Here is a 25,928-nt window from a genome sequence, read left to right on the forward strand (position 1 = left end):
TTTTTCGTTGAGCATCGCACGAGATACCTCTCCAATATGCCTGTTTTTCCTTTCTGCAATTCCATTTTGTTGTGGGGTATGACTGCATGAATATTGCTGCTTTATGCCATGCTCCTGCAGGAATCTTGCAAACTCATTTGAGAGGTACTCTCCCCCTCCATCTGACCTTAGGCATTTTATTTGCAGGCCTGTTTCTTTTTCAACCATAGCTTTAAGAGTTTTGAAATGCCCAAAAACTTCACTTTTCTTTTTCATAAAATATACCCAAATTTTTCTGCTATAGTCATCAATAAAAGTGACAAAATAATGACAAGCTCCAAGAGATGCAGCTTTAGTAGTCCACACATCAGAGTGGATTAATTCCAATGGCTTCTTACTCTCTTGAACATGTCTAGGAAATGGTTTCCTTGTCTGTTTTCCAAACTGACAGGCTTCACATACCTTATACATTTCTGCAACCTTGAATCTAGGCAATCCTGCAACAATATTTTGGGCCTGCATTGATTTAAGTCGTTGTACATTAACATGACCAATGCGTTTATGCCAGATATCAATATCTGCAACTACACCGGTCCCATGTGCAAACATTGCTGCACTCAATTCACACATGTCTGCATCCAATGTAAACATTCTGCCCTTCTTCTTTCCTTTTACTATCAAGCGACCTTTATTTTTCATATCCTCAACAAAGCATCCATGAGGATTAAATCTGACCTGCAAGCCCTGTTCAACCATTTGACCAACAGAAACTAGATTCTTGGTGATATTCGGGACATGAAATACATCGGACAAGTATTTCTTTTTCCCATCCTGCATAGACAAAGGAATTTTTCCAATCTGTACAATAGGATGTGCAGTATCATCATCAGTCTCCACAAATCCTCGTTTTTCCATTTTCCTTGCATCCTCCATCCATTCTGCATGACCTGTCATGTGATTTGATGCACCTGAGTCAACATACCATACATCGTTGCTTTCTTCTGCACTTGTCACAGAATTGTTCATGTGCTGCACCATGAACAAATGCTCATTTCTGTCATCACCCTGTCTACTAAAAGATGCATAATTCCCTTGTTGCAGTTTTCCATTCATGATGTCATTCTGCTTTTTATAGCAATCTTTAGCCATATGACCCATTTTACCACAGTAGTAGCATTCAACATTACTGTTTGCATTTTGACCTCTTTGCCATCCACCACGACCTCTTTGGCTCCCCCTGCCTCTAGAGTTACCACGTCCTCCTCCATAGGACTGGTTTTCTTGAGTTTGCTGCATATTCTGATTTCTACCACGGCCTCCAAATCGGCCTCCTCTACCTCTGCCTCTACCTCTTCCAGCATTTGAGTAGAAGACAGCTTCTTTCGAAGTTCCTCCTAAAGAAGATGCACCATCATTTCTCTGCTCCTTAGAAATTAGAAGAGCAATCAACTCCTCAAAATCAGGAAATCTTTCACGAACTGAAATGGATGTCCGAAACTGTGCATAATCCTTTCCTAGACCATTCAAGGTCACAGAAACTAAATCATCATCTTCCACTGGCGACCCAATGGAAGCAAGTACATCTGCAATCTTTTTCATCTTCATGTGATAGTCATTGATGCTCATACTTTCTCTTTGCACATTGTGCAACTCTTGCTTAAGCTGCATTTTCCTGGCTTGTGTATTTGTGCTATACATTTTTGACAAAGTATCCCATGCCTCCTTTGACGTACTTGCATCCTGAATATGCACAATCATAGAGTCTGAAATACTGATAGACAGCCAGTACATAACTTTCCTGGCTCTCTCATGCCATGCTTGAATGCCTGCATTTGTTGTTGATTGGGAACATCATGAAGAACTGGTTCTTCTTCATTTCCTGCAACAAATTCCCAATATCATTTTCCCATAAGAAAATTCGTCATTCTAAACTTCCACGCCTGGAAGTTGTTCTTGTCAAGCTTTTCAGTGACAATCTGTGAAAGAGAATCAGACGCCATTACAGAATACTGCAAAAAATTCTGTCACTGCAAAAAACACAGCTTCACCCTCACAAGGGCAAATCTGCAAAACTGGCGAAAGTGGTATTTGACCACACAATCACTTCCTAGTGACGATTTTGCATAAACAGGAACCAAGGATGATTCTGAAACTCCCAATGTCTCTACGCACAAGAATACAATGCAATCTCTACAGTAACTTTTAAACCGACATGTAAAACAGTGGTCGCACAGCATAAAATAGGGTCTTTTCCTGAGTGCGTACAGAAAACTTCCGCCTCCAAAACAGGCCCCGAAATGGCCTCAAATCAAAAAAACAGGGTCACCAAGGGCTAAAGTCCTTTCCCGCAGCATATACTGCCCTCTTGCTTCACCGCGAAGGGCGTCTCAACCTGAGACAATGCACTCTTGCAATTTCCGGCTGTGCTACTCTGCAGAGATCTGCTCCCAAAACAGAAAATGAAAGCAACACTGCTCCTCTTACCAGAACACCGCGAGCTTGGCTTGCTTTCTTGAGCTCCTTACCACGAACAAGGCTCTGATACCATGTCAAGATTGTGGGAGAGAAGGAAGGAGTCTCACTTGTAGATTTCTTGCTTGCACAATGGGGTAATACACACAGAGGTGGAGGCTGAAAACAGTTTTCCTCTTCTTAGTTGTGTAAGCCAAAAGAACTCTAATACAAAGAAATAGAAGAACTCTATATATGGGTCTCAGACCAAACTCAACTAACTAAGGTGGCATACTAACTGAGCCACGAACTAGAGTAGATAAGGATAGCTATCATGTAGCTATTATTCATGGGCGGTGTACCAACCGCATCTGCAATTGACACGTCAGTGACATGAATGCACAACGGTCACCCTGGCATATCACGAGTAGAGCTCGATATCTCAACAGACTTTGCTTCATTGAATCCAAGGCATGAGTATCCCTGCCAGCAATTAGCATGTCATCTACATACAAAACCAAGATAATCAGGCTGCCATCTGCTACCTTCTGGGTATACAAGCAGTGATCCACTTGACTTCTATGAAAGCCTTGGGACTGCATGAATGTATCAAACTTATGATACCATTCTCTTTGTGCTTGTTTCAGCCCATACAAACTCCTTTCGAGTTTACATATCATTTTTTCTTTCCCTTGTTCAACAAACCCTTCAGGCTGCTGCATATATATATCTTTATCCAAATCACCATGTAAAAAGGCAGTCTTTACATCCATCTATATGAGCTCCATATCTTCAACTGCAACCAAACCCAAAATGGTTCTCAATGTAGTCATCTTGACTATAGCAGAGAAAATCTCATCAAAGTCAATTCCATGCTCCTGCTTGTACCCCTTTGCAACCAATCTTGCTTTTACTTTGGTGAGGAACCAAAAGTGACCTTCATTTTGTAAACCCATTTGCATAGAAGGATTTTCTGCCCTTTAGGCAACTACACCAAGTCCCAAGTGCCATTTTTTTCAAGAGATTCCATCTTTGACAGCATGGCTTTATACCATTTCTTGCTGTCCTGTTTGTCAATTGCTTCCTTGAAACAAGACAGTTCACCACATACCGTCAACATGACATACTCAGCCACATTAATTGCACTAGGAACAAATCTGTCAAGTTGTCTAGTAGCCCTAGACGATCTCCTAACCCAATGGTCATTGTTTGCTGGCTGTTCCTACAAATTTCCATTTTCAACATGCTGTCCTAGCAATTCAGCCTGCAAATCAGCATTAACAGCTTGCTGTCCTGGTTGTTCCTGCACATATAATGGCTCATTTTCATGTGCAATAGCTGACTGATCATTTCCTGCATTTACAGGTTCATTTACAGCAGGTATTTGCTGTTGTACAGCGGGCACATTTTGCTATCCAAAAGGTATTTCTTCCCAGGATACAACCCTACGGACCTCCTCAGTCTTTTCAGCTGTTTGTGCAAGCAATCTTCCCGAAAGATAACGTCATTGCTGCATACTATTTTTCTTCTCTCGGGATCCCATAATTTATACCCCATTTTAACCTCGTCACCATATCCTAGGAAAATGCATTTACAGGACTTTGGCTCAAGTTTGCTGCGTTTTCTTTACGAATGTGCATAAAAGCCTCGCAGCCAAACACTTTCAAATGAGCATATGAAGGTGGCTTGCCCAACCACGCTTCTTGGGGAACTCCCCCACCCCCCCCCCCCCCCGCAAAAGACCTGTTTGGTGACCGATTAATCAAATGAACTGCTGATGTACATGCTGAAGTATAAAGACAGAGCCATGCTGAAACTATAACGGCACACTGCCAATACCTGCAATCTCACATGCATAGTTGTCCCCAAGATGGACAACACCATGTCGACCCCCTGTATAGGCGGAAAACCACTCACGACGAGGGGTGACATGAAAGAAAGCACCTGAATCAAGAATCTAGGTATGCATGTCATCATATGTATCTACAAGTAAAGCATGTGCACCAAAGTGCGAAGAGACAAAGAGTACATCACTCCCACTGTCACTATCATGAGTGACTACATTCACCTCTTCAATTTTTACACTGCTCTTCTTAGGCTGACTGTCCTTCTTCTCTTCCTTGCTATCCTGTGTCTTCTTGCCTTTTCCTTTCTCTTTCTTCCATTTGTAACACTCATGTTTAAAGTGATCCTTCTTTCCACAATGATGGCATCCAATATCTTTGCCACGTGATTTATTGCGTCCCTTGCCATTATATTTGCCCTTTTGCTGTGATCTGCCCCTAGTATGCAAAGCACTGGAAGACTTGCTGGATGCATTATTCTGCCCATTCATCTCTTCCATAAGTAGAGCACTCTCTACATCAGCATACAAAAGGATCACATTAGAATGGCTCATAGCAGTCCTGAATGTATCCCAACCCTCTGGTAGAGTGCAAAGCAAGAAAGTAGCCTTAAATTCCTCATCAATCATGAACTTCAAGGTAACCAACTGGCTAAAAATGGAGTTAAACTCACTCAAGTGGGTAGGCATTGCTGTACCTTCTTTCATACACAAATCCATAATCTTTTTCAGCCAATACACTTTACTTGCAACACTCTTCTGTGCATACACTTCTTCCAGTCTAGTCCATAAAGCAAATGCAGAATCCAAACCTTCAATGTTGCAGAGCAAGGCATCAGAAATCGATAGCTCTATGGTTGAGCGTGCAAGCTCATTCAACTCATCCCAATCGTCCTAATCCATGTCCACAGGCTTTGCCCCTTTAGTTTTGATCGGCTTTGCCTGCTTCTTTTGTAACAGGATATTGTAGCACTGTTTTTGCCACACTACAAAATTATGTGCGCCTTCAAGCTTCTTTATATGCATCAAATTACTGCTGTCATTGCTACCAGCCATGGGTTTCAGCCCAAATGTGACCAAAAAACCAGTAAATGCAGGCCCAAACTGTCACCCAAGTGACCAAGGTACAAACAAGTACCAATCAGCAATAAATGACCACACAGAAGTACAGATTTCAGATCTGTAATTAAGTTTTCAGAAGCACCAAACCAAGTGCTACAGCATTATCCAACTGATTACAGCTGTTCCAAAAGGGCATGTGCATCACATTACATGAGAAATCTCAAAATTTCAGCTGCAATTTCTGTTGTACATGTACCCACGGGCATAAAATTTAACACGAAAGGTCAAAAGCCCCAAAATTTTGTGCTCAAAGCGTCAAACACACATTTGCATTTCCTCTGTCATGCATAGGACTGTCCAATTTTGCCAAAATAAAGCCATTTCAGCAAAACCCTCAAATTTTACCAAGTGTTGATGTCCAAATTGCGCAGAATTCAACCTGCATGTACATAAAATGACCAAATGTTGCAGAAATTTTGCCCAAATCGCAAAAGCCCCAAATTGCACAGGGTCCAATGTGCCTCAATGTCGAGAAATTGGGTCAATTTCAGCCCAATTTGTGCATGTACATGAAAAGCCCCAAATGTCAGGGACAAAATGTCACAAATTCCTGCAATTTCTGAGACAAATATCACTGTTGCATCTTGCTTGCACCAAATCTGGACAAATCCCCAAATTCTCCAAGTCCTACGTGCACTAATTTCAGTGAAATTGAAAAAATTTCACTAAAATGTGAAAAGCCCCAAAATTCCCGGGCAAATATGCACTAACTTTGCAATTTCTGAGTTAGATTGTCCAATTCTGTGAGATCCCCAGATTCGAGAAAAGCCCCAAATTTCTGAACCGATTTTGCACAGATCTAAGATCTTGTGCTTACTGTGCAAAACCCTCTCAATGGGTATAAGTAATTTTCAAAATAAATCTTGAATTTTTGAAAAAATCTGACGGGTCAACGGACCCGTCAGTCGTGCGATGTGACGCCTACCTATTCGCCGTTACGCGCTGGTCGCCGTGCAATCATCCGTGCTTCATGCCTGCTGTCTCGTCGCGTGGTCGCCCGTTAGCGCATCCGTGCAGCCCGCTGAAACCGTCACGCGCTGAAGCCGTCATCCGCTGAAGGAACCGTCACTCGCTGAAGCCATCAGTGCCCGCTGAAGCCGACGACTGCTATCCTAGTCGGACTCTTGCAACACACAAGCCTGCCTGCAACCTACCCATTGCTCTTGTTGACTGCCTCTCAACTGCTACTCATCGAACTCCTGCAGCACCTTGGCTGTCTCTTGCCAGCTGTGATACCAGTTTGTAGGGTAAGGTTAGGCACAGAGATCGAGGCAAACAAACCTTACGCGCAGTGAGAGAGAGAGAGAGAGTGCGAGAGAGCAGAGTAGAGAGTGAACACGTTTTTTCGGTACAATGACGAGTGTACCACTTTAGGTTTTTGGATAGATATATGTATGAAAGTACAATGTGCTAAGGGTGTGTTCACACCCGTGCACATATAAAAGGCACAATGGCCCTTTATTCTCAACAGTACAAAGGTCTGTAAACTTGATCCTAGACACTAATCGACTACAATATATTATGACAAACAATTCTAAGACTCATCAATAGTATCAAACACCGCTTTCTAATTTAAAATTAGATCTGAACCAAGGTGCAATGAGGTGGGGCAAGATAAACTTACAAAGGTGGAGCTGGAATGTAGAAGATGATAAATAAAGACTACACATAGACAGAAATTGATCCAATAAACTACCCACAACATCATTAAAATTCAACCCATGAGTTGGAGCTGGACCACTAATAGTTGTTTTTAAAGGTTTCCCATGATGCAAGCAAGGAGCACATCAGAAAGGTTACCTTAGCCTCATCTTCAAACTTCAACATTTGAGCCTACATCTGAGTAAATACGATGTGGAACTCAGTAAAGTGGCTAAACAAAGAGGAGACTGGAAATTTTCCCAGGGGGATTTACAAGTAGTGTTATTCTTTTCTCAGAAATAAAAATATCACTAATGTGTGGACAAAGAATGAGACTGGAAATACCAAATGACAACACTATAAATGAAATGTGAAAATTTTGAGAAAAATTCCAGATCACCAGCATAGTGAAACTGATGCCTGAAAACATAAATTCATTAGTTACTCTTTACGTCCTCTGCAATTTTCCTTGTCATTATGACTTGTTTGGTTGAATTAAGCTAAGATGTGTAAACAAATTTCTCTTCCTTGGAAATGACCAACCTTCCATCCTTTCATACTTCGAAGTGACAATGCCTTAAGTGCAACTTTAGCTCCATTCTCTGTTTCTGCTTCATATGTTGTAGCAATACCTCCTTGGCCAAGAACTCCCATTATTTTGTACTTTCCAGATACCACATCTCCTTTCTTGTGCACCACATTCAAAGGCAACCACTTTTTTGGCAATGTCTCTCCAAACTCATCTCTGCAAACACCATATGTATCCTCTATAAGGGTCAAACCATTTTATATGTCTAAATTCAGGCTGCTGTTTCTACACTGAATGCTGAGTATTTTCCTCATACTATCAATTCATCATTGTGGTTTGCAAAACACCTGGCTATGTGGCAAAAGCAATAGTGCAAACTCTCCAGGTTATATGAGTTATGAGAAAAATGTGTCACGAGCATTCTTGACACATTGTATCTATTTACTGCATCTTCCTCTAGATATCGTGTCGTTTACCATGGTTGGTCCATAGAGAGACTTCCTTTAATTGAATTAAACTTCCTTTTACCATGAGATTGTATATTGTCCTCTCAAAACTTGATAGAATTTCACGTTGGCATAAAGTAAACAGCTAAAAGACAATTGTGCAACACGCCTGAAAAACTACTTAAACTTCTTCCTTAGAACTACTTTATAGGACATAAATAGATGGAAAAACACCCAAGCTCGACCAATCATGTTATAGTCAGTTGCCTACAGTGTGAAGGAAGCTATAGTGCTGAAGTGTATAGGCATGCCATGAATATTCATAACCCCACCTAAACTTCTTTAACCACAGTACCACTTGTAGCAAATGCTCACTTGAAAAATATTCACAATTTTCATATCACAAGCTATATTCTATAGTCAAATCATAAATGCTTAGTATTGTTATGAGTAAAATCAAGATACAGAAGATAGCCCCACTTACATTCACGACATGAGGCATATACATGTAGCATATCCTCCATAGTTTGATATACTCTTAGAGTTTGCCCATTGTAATCAAGGAGCTCAAAGGAAACATAGATAAGCGGGTCCCCTATTTTGGAAGATAGTTTGTTAGAAATGGCTAGTGAACATAAGATCGTGGTAACTAACTATTTTACTAGGCAACAACTTAAATTGGCGTTCGACAAAGAGACTAGCCATTTCATGGATTTCACAGTTTCACTTTTTCATATTTTGGGGTTTTTAGCACTTTTGGGTCACTCACAATGCATTCCTTTTTGACATCCAACGTCACATCGTGCAGCTTAAGGGACTTCTTTAGTGGCAGCTTGATCTTATTCAGCATGCTGATGTCTTGACTAGAGATGATTTAGTTTCTTGGTGTCAAGCAATCTCTTCAAGGGCCTTGCCTTGACTTTTGTACTTCTTTTGTGACCAATATATACTTTTTACGAGAGAGAGAGAGAGAGAGAGTCAACAAGTTGAGAGAGAATGCGTCGCCTGCAGCGTCGCCATCGCCTGGTGCCCCGTCGTCAACACCTGCTCGTAGCCGTTTGCAGCCGCCGTCTAGCCATCGCCCGCAGGCCCGTCGCCTGTCTCTAAAGCTGCCGTCGCCCGCAGGCCCGTCGACTGCTTCTGAAGCCCGTCGCTTGCCACTGACGCCGTCGTCGCCCGCAGGCCCGTCGCCTGCGGCTGAGCCCCCCACCCTGCTGCCTGTAGGTCCATCGACTCCGTCCCTCGCCCTGCTATCGCCCGCCTGAGCTACGGGCTCTGCACCTACGTTTCACCCGTTCGCCCTGCGTGTTAGGGTTTCTGCTGGCGAGGCCCCTGCCTTGTGCCCTCGACTATCCCACTCTGCCATCGGCTGCCAGCCCTGTGTTCCACCCTCAGGCCCCTGCACTGTTAGGGTTCCGCCCTGCCACACGCGTTCTTGGGACAGGCCACGACTGAGGCTGACAGGTAAAGATCAAGTTTCATCGGCTGTGCTTGTGGAATCCGCCCTTGGACAACGCCGCTGTACAGAAAAGAAAGAGAGAGAGAGAGAGAGAGAGAGAGAGAGAGAGAGAGAGAGAGAGCGAGAAGACAGCAGTATGGCTGGCCTGGATATGGATTTTCTCGACCGGACGGTGGCAGCCCTTGGCCCTGATTCCGATGCAGAGGAGCCAGAGGATATGGTGCCATGCACGGAGGAGCTGCCTCCGGGTTCTGAACTGCCGGGTGCTGAACTGCCGCCTGCTGGCAAACGCTCCAAGCATACTTCTGATGAGCCAATGGGTCCTCAGGAATGTTCCTATGCGCAAGTGGCCTCTAATCCTATGGATTCGCAGGAAATTGACTGGGAGCATTTGCTAGACTTTGCCAATACTCTGCTTGGCGATTATGTCCAGCATAATAATGAATCTTTTTCTGAAGCGGGAACGGATGATGTGCTGGAAGCCACGGTGGACCCCAAATCAGTCTTGCGATCCTTCTCGGTATTTTATGATCGTGCAGTTATACTTTTCTTCACTGGCAGGATCCCAGTGCTGTCGCATATTCGCCAGTGGATGCACCATTTATTGCAAGGGGAGTGTGTTGAGGAGATCTTCCTTGGACCTCGCGGCTTTTATGAGGTGTTGTTGAAATCGGAAACGCATCGAGCTGAGCTCCTGTCCAAGTTGCCACTATTCTTTGATCGCCGCTTGGTCCATGTGGTACCATGGTGCCCCATGGCCGACTTCCAGCGTCTGCTTCAACAAGAATGCCCGGTGTGGGTGGAAGTGGAAAATTGTCCGGCGGTCTATTGGCCAATGTTGAAGGATGCGATGGCGGTTGTGGGAACAGTGCTGGTTCCCCCAAGCCTCAGGGCAATGAACCGCAACCGTTTATGCATGTTATGGGACACGGCCAGGAAAAGGCCCGCGTGGCTTCGCCTCAATTGTTACAGGTCCTGGGTTTGGATTCCCGTCGCACTGACTGGATTGAGGCACGTCCAAAAAAAGGTAAAAAGTTGGATGCAGGCCTGGCAGATCCTGGGCCTACTGCTGCCCAGGATTCCGTGCGCACGTATACGCGCAGAAAAGAAATGGTCACTTCACAGCAGGCTGCGCGTACTACGGCCCCGTCTGTCCCCCGTAATCAGTCGCCAAGGAAAGTCTATACCGACGGCCCCAAAGGCCCTCCTGCTAAGCTGGCGTTTGATGCCAAAGGTAATGTGATTACGCCCTGGGATCGGCGTTATCCCCGCCCCACTCCCAAGGCAGTGGATTTCCCTTCTTCCTCTAAAGCAGGTCGCCAGAATTCGTTTGCAGTACTGGCTGATTTTCTGGATGAGGGCGTCCTAGATGCTCTCACAGAAAAGGTGAAATCGAGGCAACAGGCGCCTCGTTCCTGACCTCCTTTTTTGAAGATATATGAAGATAGCCACGTGGAATGTGCGAGGCATTTGCTCTCGCCATAAGCAACATGCCATGTGGACCGTCTTGCATGAGAACCAGTGGGATGTATTGTGTGCAGTTGAGCACAAAAGTCATGGTGAAGCAGGAAAAGTTATGGATTGTCATGGATTCCGTCTGTTTTATGCAGGCACCCATGCTACGCACTATTCAGGCGTGCTGATGATTGTCCATGAGAAATATCAGCCTGTCCTTATTAAAAATGATGTCCAGGGCCGCTTTCTGGTTATCGAAGTCTTATTTGAAGGAGAGATTTTATGGTTATTGGACCTCTATGCTCCGAATGATCCCGCATCCCGACGGGATCTTTGGTCCACTTTGCAGGCCTCCATGTCCCTTGGCCGAAGGGGGTTTTTGATGGGAGATTTCAATATGTGTGTTCACTCTTCTCAGTCCACTTCAGGGCATTCGGTCATGGATGCGCCGGAAAGCCGGGTGTGGAATTCCTTTGCTTTGCACGTACTTAAGCAGGATCTTTAGTCGTGGCTTCACCCTTCTTTTTCAGGGTTTACTTTTCATTCCGCACAATATGCAACTACTTGGTCGCGGTTGGACAGAATGTATATCATGCAGGGGGATTTTCATTTGTTTTATGCAAGGACACAGGCCATGCATTATTCGGGTGTGCTCATGATTGTACCTGACAAATATCAGCCTGTTCTTATTAAAAATGATGTTCATGGCCGCTTTTTGGTGATTGAAATTTTATTCGAAGGGGAAATCTTATGGTTACTTGGCCTCTATGCTCCGAATGATTCGTTATCTCGTCGGGAGCTTTGGCAGACTTTGCAGACCTCCTTGTCACTTGGCAGACGGGGCTTCTTCATGGGGGATTTCAATATGTGTGTTGATTCTTCCCAGTCCACATCGAAGCATTCGGTAATGGATGCGCCGGAAAGTCGTATGTGGCATGAGTTGGCTCTTGCTGTTCTTAAGCAAGATCTCTGGTCCTGGCTACACCCGTCTTCTACAGGGTTTACTTTCCATTCTGCCCAGTATGCAACAACATGGTCGCGATTGGACCGTATATATATCATGCAGAATGATGATTTTCTTCTCGAGATGCTCGAAATAAAAGTGTTGCAGCAATATGCCTTGTCGGACCATTTCCCTCTGCAGCTCGAGCTGCTTGCACAACCCATTGCACCTTTCAAGCAATTTCTGGAGAGACTCCCTTTGCGTTTCAACTCGTCTTACTTGAAGCATGCAATCTTTCAGGGCTATATGCAGCAATTGATTGACAGATTCTTCTTGGACTTCTCCTCTCAGGGCACTGCGTCATTTGAAAGATTGCTCTCTAATGTGCAGCGGGTTGCTTGGCAGTATGGGATCTATCATGCCTCTCTTTGTCGGCGGCATCGCCAGGCAGCGGAGGACCTGCTGGTTTTGGTTCATTCTCTGCTGGTGGACACTCCGGATGATGCATTTCTGCTCGCACTGGCCATGCGGGTGGCTGATCTTATTAAAGAGTTCCAGTTGAAATCATATCAGCAGGCCAAACTGCAACATCTGACGGAGACTTTGCAAGATAGTGCATGTCAGACCCATAAGTTCTTTCGAGCTCTCCACGCCTCTCCTGCTCGAGAGAATATGACCAGACTCGAGGATGCAGAAGGCCACCTTATCCTAGATCCGCAAACTATTGTGCATATGTGCAGGAATTATTTCCGTGACCTTCTCGGTTCCACTTCTCCACCTTCAGCCCAAATTACTCAGGCCCGTTCGGTTTTTTATGACCTGGTCCGCAATCAGCTTCCGTAGGACATGCAAGCTACTATGGAGTCAGATATTTGTGAGGCAGAGGTTATGGACGTCTTGTTACACTTGCCCAAGGATAAAAGTCCGGGTTGGGATGGTCTCACCAATGAGTTCTTTGAAGCTTTTGCTACCCAACTGGCGAAACCATTGCAGGCTTTGTTTCAGCAGGTGTGGGAAACGGGGATCATGCCTTCCTCATGGAAAGAAGGACTTATTAAACTGCTTCCAAAAGTTCCTTCGCCATCTAAGTTGACACAATGGCGCCCAATTTCTTTGATGGGTTCAATGTACAAAATCTTTTCCAAAGTAATGGCGAATCGGCTCCATAAGCATCTCCCTGCCATTGTGCACCCTCTACAGTATGGTTTCATTAAGGGCCGAAATATTCTACACAATGTATTGAATGCTCAACTGGCAATTGATTATGCAAGGCATTCTAATCAGGAGGTAGTACTGATTCAACTGGACCTGGAAAAGGCTTTTGACTATCTGGACTGGTCTTTCGTTGCTGAACTTATGTCTGCTATGGGCTTTGGTGCTCGGATGTCTCGTCTAATCTACACCATTAGCGCTGCGGTGTCTTTGCGAGTCATGCTGAACGGAGGTGTTACTGAGCCATTTGTCCTTGCCCGCTCTGTCAGACAAGGGTGCCCTTTGAGCCCTCTATTCTTTGCCCTTGCGACACATCCAGTTCTTTCGATGTTATCTCATATGGCAGCCTCTTCTCAGTTGGCCGGACTGTCGCTTCCTACAGGCCAGCAATTCATTAGCCAATCCCTGGCGGATGATAGTTTTATGATTTTGCGTGCGGACAAGGATAACCTTCGAAAAGCATTGGATGTTTAGGGTCTCTTTGGTCAGGTGTCCGGCCTTCGTATCAATGCGCTCAAATCAGCCATTCTCAGCTGCACGGAGTCGGATTTGCAGTCCTTGGACTGGCAGGGTCTGGTTGTTCCTCGTGGCTCCATTGTCAGGCACCTTGGGTACCCTTTGGGTGTTGATGTTCCCCCAAAGCAGCTTCTGCAGTGGATTTCTCAGAAAATGGTGGCTAAGTTTATGTATTGGAAGTCTCAAGCCTGGCCCTTCCATGTTCGCCTCAAAGTAGCCCAGACAATTATGTTGCCAATGCTCACATATTTCTTGCCATTGTTGCCCTGGACTACTACGACTCTGAATGCTCTTACTCAGTCTATTCGTTTCATGCTATGGAAGAAGGACTCATTGCATGCAGGTATTTCCTGGATCTCTTGGTTGCATGCGTGCATCCCCAAACGCATGGGTGGCGGAGCTATTTTAGATGCCCAAACTCACATGCAAGCACTCCGTTGGTCTCTTTTCCGCGCCATGTGCTCGGATCATCATCCATGGGTCGATATAGCCCGTTATTTCCTTGAGGGCCATGGGCTTCTGCATGGCAATACCCAAATCCGGAGTTCTTGGTGGCATGTTCTTAATCCTGATTCGCGATTCTCCAGTTCTTCTTCGTCGCTGCTTACTCATTTGGTATGTTCCTGGAAACAGGTCCTCCAGAAGGCTCAGTGGCATCCAGCGGAGGATCGCTTAGCTACTAACTCTTTTCAATTGGAATTACTGGCAGTCTCGCGTTTACTTTCATGGGAAGGTAAACATGAGCTTAGACCACAATTCAACCGGATGGCACGTTTGGGCTTGTCTTCAGTTCCGGATGCCACCCTTGCCAGTCGCAATGTGCTTATATCGTTTCGTACAACTAGGAGGCTTTTCAGGATCCCTCGTGGATATAGGCCTTTATGGGAACAGCTTTTGAGGGTGCTCCAGAGCAAACAACCCTTTCCTGCCCTTGCTTCGGATCATCCCTGGCAGGATTGGGACCTACAAGGCCGGCTGAATTTAAGCAAAGCTTCTGCTAACCAAGTGTATCATCTTCTGATTAAAGATCATCAATGGCTAGTTACTAAAGCGAATGCTTTATAGGGATTGCGTAAATCCCGGTCATGTTGGAGGGCAACTGTGATGGAGGGCTGCTTGAACAAGACACCCTTCAAATATAAAGTCTTTCTTTGGAGAGTGATGATTGGTGGTCTTCCGCTTGCTTCAGCTCTTTCCAAGCGACGAATCTCCAATGGCAACTGTTTCTTTTGCACCACTACTGTGGAATCCGCCCGCCACCGATTTATTTCTTGCCCCATCGCTAAGAAAGTCTGGTTATTTTTGTCGGTTGTTTGGCAAGGGGTGGTTGGTTTCACCCTGCGCCCCTTTGATTGGGTTTTTGGGCAACCCAAATACCCCACTCCGGTACAGCCACATATGAAGCTCATGTATCATTTTCTTCGATATTGGGGCTGTTGGCATAACTGGACCATTCGGAATGCTTTTCTTTTTGACTCCGCCTATAATGTTCAACGGCATATTGCGAGGCTTAAGGGCCTCTTGTATTGGCAGTTAGATCTTCTCCAGCATTCTGATTTGCTCTCTAGGGAGGACTTACGTCCCTGGCATATGGCAATTTCCTCTGCGTCTTTGCCATGACGTTGTAACTTGTAGTAATTAGAACCTCTTCACATGATGGCTTAGATTGTCGTCATGTATCTTGTAATCAAGTAATCTTGTATTTTTTTCGTAATTAATACAATTACCTTTTACGGAAAAAAAAAAAAGAGAATCTAGAGATTTACGGAAAAAAAAAGAGAGGATCTAGAGAGAAAGCGGGCGATGGCGACAATTGTGACCTGCGCCAACTATCCTTCGACCTGACAGCGGCACCCCGTTCGCCCCCCCTGCGGATTGCCTCTACTTGTCCCGTCACTTCAGTCCCGCCCCTGCTGCGTACAAGGGCCACGCGACTTCAAAAGAAGCAAAGAGAGAGGCAGCGACTCAAACGATCCCTGCTTGTCTGCACCAGCTAGACAGAAAGACTGCCGTTCTGCTCCGAACCTAGACCTAACCTGCATCGTTAGGGTTGCGCCCTGCCCTATACGTAATCTACGAAGAGTCCGCTCTGCCCTACCTGTAACATCGAACCCTGCCCTTGCTTACCTGTGAATACCCTCCCGACCTGCCATGCTTACTGGCGTGCAACCTTCCTTCCTGCATTGCCCTGCTCTGTGTGTGTGTGTGTGTGTGTGTGTGTGAGAGAGAGAGAGCGAGAAGGGCATCAGACGCGCTCCCCCTAACCAGCAGTCGTGTGTACCTGCCTTATGCCCCGGTGCGTAATACCTGCCCTACTCGAGCCTTGCCCTCATCCACCTGTGAATAGCTGTCGGTTCACATCCACCTGTGAATAGCTGCCGTTGGAACCATCTTCTGAACTTGCAGTATACTCTGCTCTGCACTGACCATTGCTACGCCAATCTTCCTGTCCCCATCTGCCCTGGGAGCTCACCTGTGTTCCTGCGACTGTTGACAGGCTCGAAGGTCGTTCTACTTGCGGATCGTGGCTCGGCATCTAACCTGTATAAGGTCTGTTCGTGGCATCCTGCTTTGCCTTCGGGCAGACAATGGCAACAGAGAGAGAGAGAGAGTGCCCCGCAAATAGCTTCAGATCTCTTGTTTTTTAAAGTGGTGATATAACATGGCTGGTCTGGATATGGCCTTTATTGACCAAACGGTGGCAGCCCTTGGTCCGGATTCTGAAACAGAGGAACCAGAGGATATGGTTCCTTGCACAGAGGAGATGCCACCTGGTCCTGACTTCCAACCTGCGGGCAAACGCACCAAGCATACTTCAGAAGATCCAATGGATCATCAGGAATGTTCTTATGCTCAGGTTGCTTCTGATTCTGTGGATTCTCAGGATGTTGACTGGGAGCATTTGTTAGAGTTTGCCAATACTCTACTTGATGATTATGTTCAACATAATCATGAACCGTTTTCCGCCTCTGAAACTGAAGATGTTCTGGAAGCCACTATGGACCCAAAAAATGTTTTGCGCTCATTCTCAGTGTTTATGAACGTGCTGTTATACTCTTCTTCACTGGTAGGATCCCAGTGCTTTCCCATATTCGCCAGTGCCTGCAAAGTCTACTACAAGGGGAGTGTGTTGAAGAGATTTTTATTGGGCCCCGAGGCTTTTATGAGGTGCTGTTGAAATCAGAAAAGCATCGTGCCGATCTGCTGACTAAACTGCCATTGGTCTTTGATCGCCTTTTGGTCCATGTTGTGCCATGGCGCCCAATGGCAAATTTTCAGCGTTTGCTTCAACGCAAATGCCCGGTGTGGGTTGAAGTGGAAAATTGTCCGGCTGTATACTGGCCACTATTAAAGGATCCCATGGCTGTTGTGGGCACTGTTTTGGTTCCCTCAAGTCTAAGGGCCATGAATCGTAACCGTTTGTGTATGTTATGGGACACTCCTCAGAAAAGGCCTGCTTGGTTACGTCTTAATTGCTTTGGCATGCATTCTTTGCACTTTCGTTTGAAATGGGGTAACTTTGCAGGGCATTGCTTTTCGTGTGGAAAATTAGGGAATTTTATGGCCGAATGCCCAGCAAAGCAACCGACTTCAGATGCTGAGCATGTTTTGCCTCCCATGGAAGATATGGTGCTTGATGCTCCGTCGCAGGATGCAACCTAGTCACCTAAAGTTTTGGATAAAGATAAACAACATGTTTCGGATTTGGATTCCCGTGACAATGACTGGGTAGATGTACCTGCCAAAAAAGGTAAAAGATTTGATGCTGGCATGGCAGATACTGTGCCTAATGCTTCACAAGATTCCTTGCGTACTTATATGCGCAGGAAAGACATGTTGTCTTTAAAGCCCGCTACTCATGCTATGCTTTCTTCTGCTCCTCGCAATCACCCCACCAGGAAAGTATATACGGACGGTCCGAAGGGCCCGCCTGCTAAGTTGGCTTTTGATACTAGAGGTAACGTGATTACCCCATGGGATCGTCGTTATTCCCGTTCCATCACCAAGACAGTGGATATACCGTCTACCTCTAAATCTGGCCGTCAGAACTCTTTTGCCGTGTTAGCTGATTTTTTGAATGAGGGAGTCCTTGACATTCTAGCAGAAAAGGTTAAATCGAGGCAAGCTTTGCCTCGTTCCTGATTTTCTTTTTGAATACACATGAAGATAGCCACGTGGAATGTGCGAGGCATTTGTTCTCGCAATAAGCAGCATGCCATGTGGAGGGTATTGCATGAGAATCAGTGGGATGTCTTGCGTGCTCTTGAGCACAAGAGTCGCGGTGAAGCAAGAAAAGTTGTGGATTGCCATGAGTTTTGCTTGTTTTATGCAGAGACACATACCATGCATTATTCTGGTGTGCTTATGATTGTACATGAGAAATATCAGTTTGTTCTTACTAAAAATAATGTACATGGTCATTTTGTGGTGATTGAAGTTTTATTTGAAGGAGAGATCTTATGGTTACTTGGGCTCTATGATCCAAATGACCCTTTATCCCGCCGGGATCTTTGGAATACTTTGCAGACCTCCTTGTCACTTGACAGACGGGGTTTTTTTATGGGGGGTTTTAATATGTGTGTTGATTCTTCACAATTCACATCAGAGCATTTGGTGATGGACGCTCCGGAAAGCCATGTGTGGAATGCGTTTGCGCTTGCCGTACTTAAGCAAGATCTTTGGTCATGGCTACAGTGTACACCCTTCTTCTACAGGGTTTACTTTTCATTCTGCGCAGTACACAACTACATGGTCACGGTTGGACCGCATGTATATCATGCAGGATGATGCTTTTCTTCCTAAGATGCTGGAAATGAAAGTGTTGCAGCAATATGCCTTGTCAGACCATTTTCCTCTACAGCTTGAGATGCTTATACAACCCATTGCACATTTTAAGCAATTTCTAGATAGACTCGTCAGACTCATAAGTTCTTTCAAGCTCTCCAAGCCTCTCCTGCTCGAGAGAATATGACTAGACTCCAAGATGTAGAAGGTCAAATGGTCATTGATCCTCAGACTATTGTGAATATGTGTAGGAATTATTTTCTAAACCTTCTTGGTTCTACTCCTTCACCTTCTGACCAAATTACTCATGCCCGCTCAGTTTTCTATGATATGGTCCGCAATCACGTTTTACATGACATGCAAACTACTTTGAAGACAGATATTTGTGAGGTCGAGGTTATGGATGTTTATTATACTTGCCCAAGGATAAAATTCCCGGTTGGGATGGTCTCACCAATGAATTCTTTGAGGCTTTTGCTACCCAGCTGGTGAAACCATTGATGGCTATGTTTCAGCAGGTTTGGGAAACGGGGTTCATGCCTTCCTCATGGAAAGAAGGTCTTATTAAACTGCTTCCAAAAGTTCCTTCGCTGTCTATGTTGAAACATTGGCGAGCAATTTCTTTGATGGGTTCGATGTATAAAATCTTTTCCAAGGTGATGGCGAATCGGCTCCATAAGCATCTTCCTGCCATTGTGCATCCTCTTCAATATGGTTTCATTAAGGGCTGAAACATTCTGAATAATGTCTTAAATGTGCAAATGGCTATTGACTATGCAAGGTACTCTAATCAAGAGATGGTATTGATTCAATTGGACCTGGAAAAGGCTTTTGATTATTTAGACTGGTCTTTCATTGCACAACTTATGTCTGCTATGGGCTTTGGTACTCGGATGTCTCGTTTGATCTACACCATTAGTGCTGCGGCTTCTTCGCGAGTTATGCTGAATGGTGGTGTTACTGAGCCATTTGTCCTTGCACGCTCTATGAGACAGGGTTGCCCTTTGAGTCCTCACTTTTTTGCCCTTGCGACTAATCCGGTTCTTTCGATGTTATCTCACATGGCAGCTTCTACTCAGTTGGCTGGATTGTCTCTTTCTTTTGGACAGCACTTCATTAGCCAATCCTTGGCTGATGACAGCCTTATGATTTTGCGTGCGGACAAGGATAATCTTCGCAAAGCATTAGATGTTTGGGCTCTCTTTGGTCATGATTCTGGTCTTTGTATCAATGCTTTAAAATCAACCATTCTTAGTTGCACGAAGTCAGATTTGCAGTCATTGGACTGGCAGGGAATAGTTGTTTCCCGTGGTTCCATTGTCAGGCATCTTGGGTACCCTTTGGGTGTTGATGTTCAGCCAAAGAAACTACTAGAGTGGATTTCACAGAAACTAGCAACTAAGTTTCTGTATTGGAAGTCACAGGCTTGGCCCTTCCATGTTCGCCTCAAAGTGGCTCAGTCAATTATGTTGCCAATGCTCACATATTTCTTGCCATTGCTGCCTTGGACTACTACTACATTGAATGCTCTTACTCAGTACATTCGTTTCATGTTATGGAATAAGGACTCCTTGCATGCATGCATTTCATGGATTTCTTGGTCACATGCATGTACCCCCAAACGTATGGGTGGTGGGGCTATTTTGGATGCCGAAACTCATATGCTGGCACTCCGTTGGTCTCTTTTTCGTGCCATGTGCTTGGATCATCATCCCTGGGTCTTTATAGCCCGTTATTTTCTTGAGGATCACGGGCTTGTGCATGGTAATACCCAAATTCAGAGCTCCTGGTGGCATGTTTTTAATGCAAACTCTCGGTTTTCTAGTCCTTCTTCATCCCTGCTTGCTCATTTGGTATGTTCCCTCTAGAAGGTTCAATGGCATCCCAACGGAGGACCACTTAGCTACTAACTCTTTTCAACTGGAATTGTTGTCAGCCTCGCGATTACTTTCTTCGGAAGGCAAACATGAGCTCAAACCAAAATTTAACCGCATGGCACGTTTGGGCTTGACTTCAGTTTGCAAATGCCACCCTTGCCAGTCGCAATGTGTTGATATCATTTCGTACAACCAAGAGGCTTTTCAGGATCCCTCGTGGATACCGTGATTTATGGAGATAGCTTTTGCTGATGCTCCAGAGCAGACAACCCTTTCCTGCCCTTGCTTCAGATCGTCCCTGGCAGGACTGGGACCTTACAGGCCGGCTGAGTTTGGAAAAGGCCTCAACTAACTAGGTGTATCATCTTTTGATTAAAGATCATCAATGGCTGGTTACTAAAGCTAATTCTGTATGGGGATTGCATAAATCTCAGTCATAGTGGAAGGTAACTGTGATGGAGGGTTGGTTGAACAAGACACCTTTCAAATGCAAGGTCTTTCTTTGGAGGGTGATAATTGGTGGTCTTCCTCTTACTTCAGCCCTTTCCAAGTGTCGAATCTCCAATGGCACTTGTTTCTTTAGCACCACCAGTGTGGAATGGGCCCGTCATCGATTTATTTCTTGCCCTCTCGCTAAGAAAATCCGGTCACTCTTGTCAACGGTTTGGCGAGCAGTGGTTGGTTTCTCACTAAGCCCTTTTGATTGGGTTTTTGCGCGGCCCAAATACCCCACACCGGCACAATCACATATGAAGATCTTGTTTCACTTTCGTAGATATTAGGGATGTTGGCACAATTGGACCATTCGGAATGCTTTTCTTTTTAATTTAGCCTCTAATGTTCAGGGATATATTGCTAGGTTTACAAGTCTCTTGCATTGGCAAATAGATCTCATTCAGCACTCTTGACTTACTCCCTTGGGAGAACTTACTTCCCTGGCATATGGCAATTTCCTTTGCGTCTTTGCCATGACTTTTGTAACTCTTTTGTTGATTAGTACTTTATAAATATAACATCCATTACGAAAAAAAAAAGAGAGAGGATCTATTCTAATCATTCTTAGCATAGCGACCAATCAAGGGCATTATCATGGTAGAGAGAAACGAGCCACAATCTTCTAGAAGTTAGAACAAATCGTGCACATGTGGACTGGTTGATGCCATGAAGCCTCATTGACCCAAAGAATAAAAGCGAAACATTAAAAATTGATAACATTAAAAGAAAAGAGAAACATTAAAAATGATTGATACAAAATATGAAAAATGAAAAAACATACATTTTAAACATCGATTTTTAAGTTCACCACACTAAATTTAAACAAACCATTTCGAGCATGCAGGAAAACAAGTGAACCCTAAGCCATTTCCAAAATATTTCAGCTAGGGAAATGAGTTTCGGACCTATCTCCTTATGTTTCGGCATTTCAGGTTCTTCCAAGAGGTGTTTCCGGCATTTCCTGCTCCTATGGTGTATGATCGTTAGAGATTGATTATCAGTTGTTGGTTTTCGATGGATGATCATTCGTTGTCAATGGTATTCAGCCGGTTTTATAGACAGACGTGTATGAATGTCATTGATAGTTCAGCCATGGTTTATGCTCAGTTTATGCTTTGCTATGGTTCTTTGGCTACAATAATTGAGAGATGCATTCTATGGGCTTCTAGCAAAAATTTTGGATCATCTATGAGTCTTATGTTTTATTTTATGTTGGCTGGAAATTTTAAGCAACTGTTTGGCTTTAGCATGGTTAAACAGCAATGGCCAATGTTATTTTGAGGATGATGCCTTTGCTTTAGCACATTGCAACGCATTCGAGGATGATTGCACAGATTTCAAGGGCGTGGTCTACCATGAGAATGTGAAATTTTGATGCTTTGTTTAGCATTTGATCAAAAGTCAATCAAACATGCAAACGTGACTTGCACATGCGAGATGCAAGTTAATAGAAGGCAGCCATTTCTGTTCCTTCAAAATTCATGGCTTCATCAAGCATTGGATCAGCAATGTCAAGCTACTATTATTCTTGATTCTTGTTAATTGGTCAAGATGATCTCTACATGTATTTTAACTGTATTACATAAATAAATTACCAACATAATATCTCCAAAGTTAAAAATACTGTATTTCTTTCAAACAGAAAAACTGCAAATTCATTGGGAAAAAATTACAGAATATTGAACTATCTGAATCGTTTTATGGGATCAAAATGCAATAAAGCAAACTAAAATTCTTTTGGTGAGACACTAGAAAGAATCAATTGACTCACTGCATTTCAGCCTTAATGAACGAAAACTTTTTTGGTGAGACACTATAAAGAATCGATTGACTCACTGCATTTCAGCCTTTATGAAACCTTGAATATGAAGAAAACGTTGCAGATAGATAGATGTTGTCTTTCTTTAGCCTTAATGAACTAAAACTTTTTTGGTGAGACACTATAAAGAATTGATTGACTCACTGCATTTCAGCCTTTATGAAACCTTGAATATTAAGAAAACGTTGCAGATAGATAGATGTTGTCTTTCTTTGTATAAAGGAGACACGTCCACCCTTGCAACTTTTCTGTTTGAAGAGTTCCAGCACTTGTAATGGGAGCGGATATCTGAGATCTCCTTGTAGAAAGGTCCCATTATCCAATTTATACCCATGCAAAGACTGCTTTAAAAATAACAATTACAAGACATGTTAATTTCAAGGGCCAAACAATTGATTCAGAACTCCCTCAACCAGCACAAAGGCAGAAGACAAGCACTAGCTTCTCTTAATACCTCCCTCACAAAACCATTAAGATTGTCTCAGTTCTTCCATCCAAAAAACAAAAAAAAAAACCTACAAAAAGCTGTATATTGAATTGAAGACTGACAAAGTGCAAGAAGCGAACTCCTTTGAAAAACTTGATGCTTAAAATTTAATTCCACATTTGACAATATAACTTATTGACCTAGATCCAAACACTTGCTTGATTGATGGATGGAGATACTAGGCTAATCAAAGATGCCTCCTATAGAGATTACAAACTCTTTCCTTGGCAAGCCATGTAATGTAGTGTTCTTTAGCTACACCACCATGCTAGGTGTAAAGAAATACCCTAATGCAGAAACATAAACTAAAGCGTACAACAAAACATAAACTCAAAAGAACACAGTTAGGGTTAGGGTAACCCATAGACGATGAACACAGAGAATCTGAATGAATGCCTGAATACTGAATATACAATGCTCATACAGCAAACAAACCGTGTAGGAATGAAAACTATACCCTGAACTCTCGTGTCTCTAGGACCGAGGCAAAGGTGCTGAGTGGGAGAGTGTGTTGTACTCCTGATGGATTTCGAAACGCAGCAAAGGCAGACTTTGAGAGTCGAACACCAGCAAATGCAGCCACAAAGACTGAATCTAATGCAGATAGGAATGGAAGAGAGAGAGAGAAAAACAGAAAATGCAAATACCTACGGAGTGCAAGCAATCTAGCGGCAGCAGCAAGGGTCAAATGCAGCAAATTTGGAGTGGAAAAGTGTTGGGCGGTAGCTGATAGATGCAAACACGGAGTTTGGGGGCAATCGCCAAGCAATAGACTACTATAAACGTAGGAAAACTGGCCACCAAGCTGAATCGCAGCCACTAGGAAGGTAGGGAACAACAGTTGGTGCTGGTGCAAACTACGAGGAGGCTGGAAACATTCCCCAATCTGATGTAGATAGCAATGGGCAACTTTGGCTGAGAGTCCTCCAAAAACGGGGTGTGGGCAAGGAAGCTAGACGGCCTGAAACCTACAAAAACGAAAGATTGAGGTTGATTCGAGACCTCGTACTACACACTGTTTTAAAACTCTCTCGAACCGCACACCAAATTAGGGATTTAATTAATTAAGCATTTTTGGGGCTGTTTAAGGTGCTAATTCAGCATATGATGTTTATTTTAGCTCAACACCCCCTCTCACGCCAAAAAAGAAAGAAAGCCCAACCCGGATTTTGAGTGTTTTTTCTTTTGATATACTTTTACCCCAAGACGTCCCACCCCAAAGTAGCCAAGGCATTAGACAAAGGGTGCACGATGGCTGCCCACCAGTGGCCTACCAAGACTACAGAGATAATGGCTATCTTACCAAGGGAGTCCAAGTGGTCACCCCAAAGAGACGAGGGCATCAAACAAAGGGTGCACGTCAACTACCCAATGGCCGACCAAGTCCTACAAAGGCGAATGGAACCACAGTGAACTTTTTTTTTTTAAATGTGATTTGATAACCATTGTTTCAAAAAAGAGAGGTGGCGGTCAATTAAGTAATGGACAAGAGACAAGTAGCCAATCCCAATGACTTTTATAAAATAAACAGCCTATCCCTATCACTACTGGATGTCGATAACGAAGTAATAGGCTAGGGAAATATGGGGGATATGTGGAAAGGCAAAAAAAAGATATGTGGCAAGCAAGGGAGATTGCCTTGGAGATTGCCATCTGCAATGCCGTGAATATAGTGGATCCAAAGTCAAGACCACTCAGAAAGACTGAAAATAAATAAATGAGCATAGATGCATGCTTATAGAATAGAATGACAATGCACTGGAGTTATGCAAGAAACAATACAAGGATGACCATACTTATACAAAATACTATGCAACAGTGCCACTTGGACAATATCCTCACAAGGGAATTCTTCACTAGCCCAAGTGCCCTTTTACAATCATGTCATTATGACACTATGAATAAATATAAATGTTCAAAATATTCTAAAAAATACAATGATTGAATCAAAATCTATAAATATCATCACTATCACTATAAAGAGAAAAAAGTCAGTCCCTCTAAAATTGGAAGGGAAAGCTAGAGGGAAGCACCATCTCCCCGTCAATCTGAAGAAATAGAGGAGGGTGTAACCAATGGGTAACAACTATTGCAATACCGATCAATTGACCGCCTTGGTCAATGTCTGCAAAATTGTTGGAAGAAGGCTCAAACTCTAGGCGTATGGTACCTAGCTCAACCTACTCTTTGGTGAAGTAAAAGTGGACTTCCACATGTTGTGTCTGTGGTGTAATGATCAAATTGCCTGCAAGGGCAATGGAACTCTAGTTATCGCAATAGACAATGATGGGAGAGTTACATGGAAAGTGTAGCGTTGCCATTAAGCTCCTCAGGTAGATGGCCTCCATGGTACCATTTAAAAAGAGCGTGATATTTAGCTTCCACTATGGAGGCTGCCATTGTCTCCTACTTACAGCTGGCCCAAGAGATGGATGTCATGCCCAAGGTAAAGAGATAGCCACTATAGGAATGCTGATTGTTAAGATCTCCTACCCAATCAAAGTCAATGTACCCTTGCAAACATAAACCAAATCCATAAGTTAGGCCATAAAAATAGATACACTTCAAATATCTCAAAGCACGCAAACATGGAATCCAATGTGGCATCCTAGATGCAATAAAATAATGACTAAGCAAACTAACAAAGTAAGCTAAATCTGGTCTAGTGTGAATCAACCAAAGAAGCTTCCATACTACAAACCTATAGGTGTGCTCATCAAAAGGCTAACCAAGGGTATCCTTAGAAAGATGAACAATGGGATCCAAAGGCGTAGCCATTGCCCGTGTCTAATCCATGCAATGAGTCCACTAATTGAAGACCATACTTCTACTGAGAGACAAAAATACTACCCTCAAATCGAACTACCTC

At 43.9% G+C, this 25,928-nt stretch overlaps 1 protein-coding gene across 8 annotated transcripts in view; it reads right to left on the reverse strand.

Moving 5' to 3' along the window:
- LOC148038588 (uncharacterized) overlaps positions 1-25,928 on the reverse strand; it is a 155,514-nt gene that overhangs the window by 106,306 nt on the left and 23,280 nt on the right. For 5 of the 8 annotated variants that reach the window (XM_087673694.1, XM_087673687.1, XM_087673692.1 and 2 more), the window contains 2 exons: positions 22,717-22,913; positions 7,580-7,781 (listed from right to left, as the gene is read on the reverse strand). In XM_087673694.1, the coding sequence (XP_087529820.1) occupies positions 7,580-7,781; positions 22,717-22,913 (399 nt within the window). Of the gene's footprint in view, positions 1-7,579; positions 7,782-22,524; positions 22,533-22,589; positions 22,613-22,716; positions 22,914-25,928 lie in introns of those variants that run through there. The other 3 variants (XM_087673708.1, XM_087673715.1, XM_087673725.1) reach the window with 3 other exon arrangements.

Source organism: Lygodium microphyllum, chromosome 3 (genome assembly GCF_053477565.2).
Source record: "Lygodium microphyllum isolate KBCC chromosome 3, Lygodium_microphyllum_v1.1.10, whole genome shotgun sequence".
Taxonomy (NCBI): domain Eukaryota; kingdom Viridiplantae; phylum Streptophyta; class Polypodiopsida; order Schizaeales; family Lygodiaceae; genus Lygodium; species Lygodium microphyllum.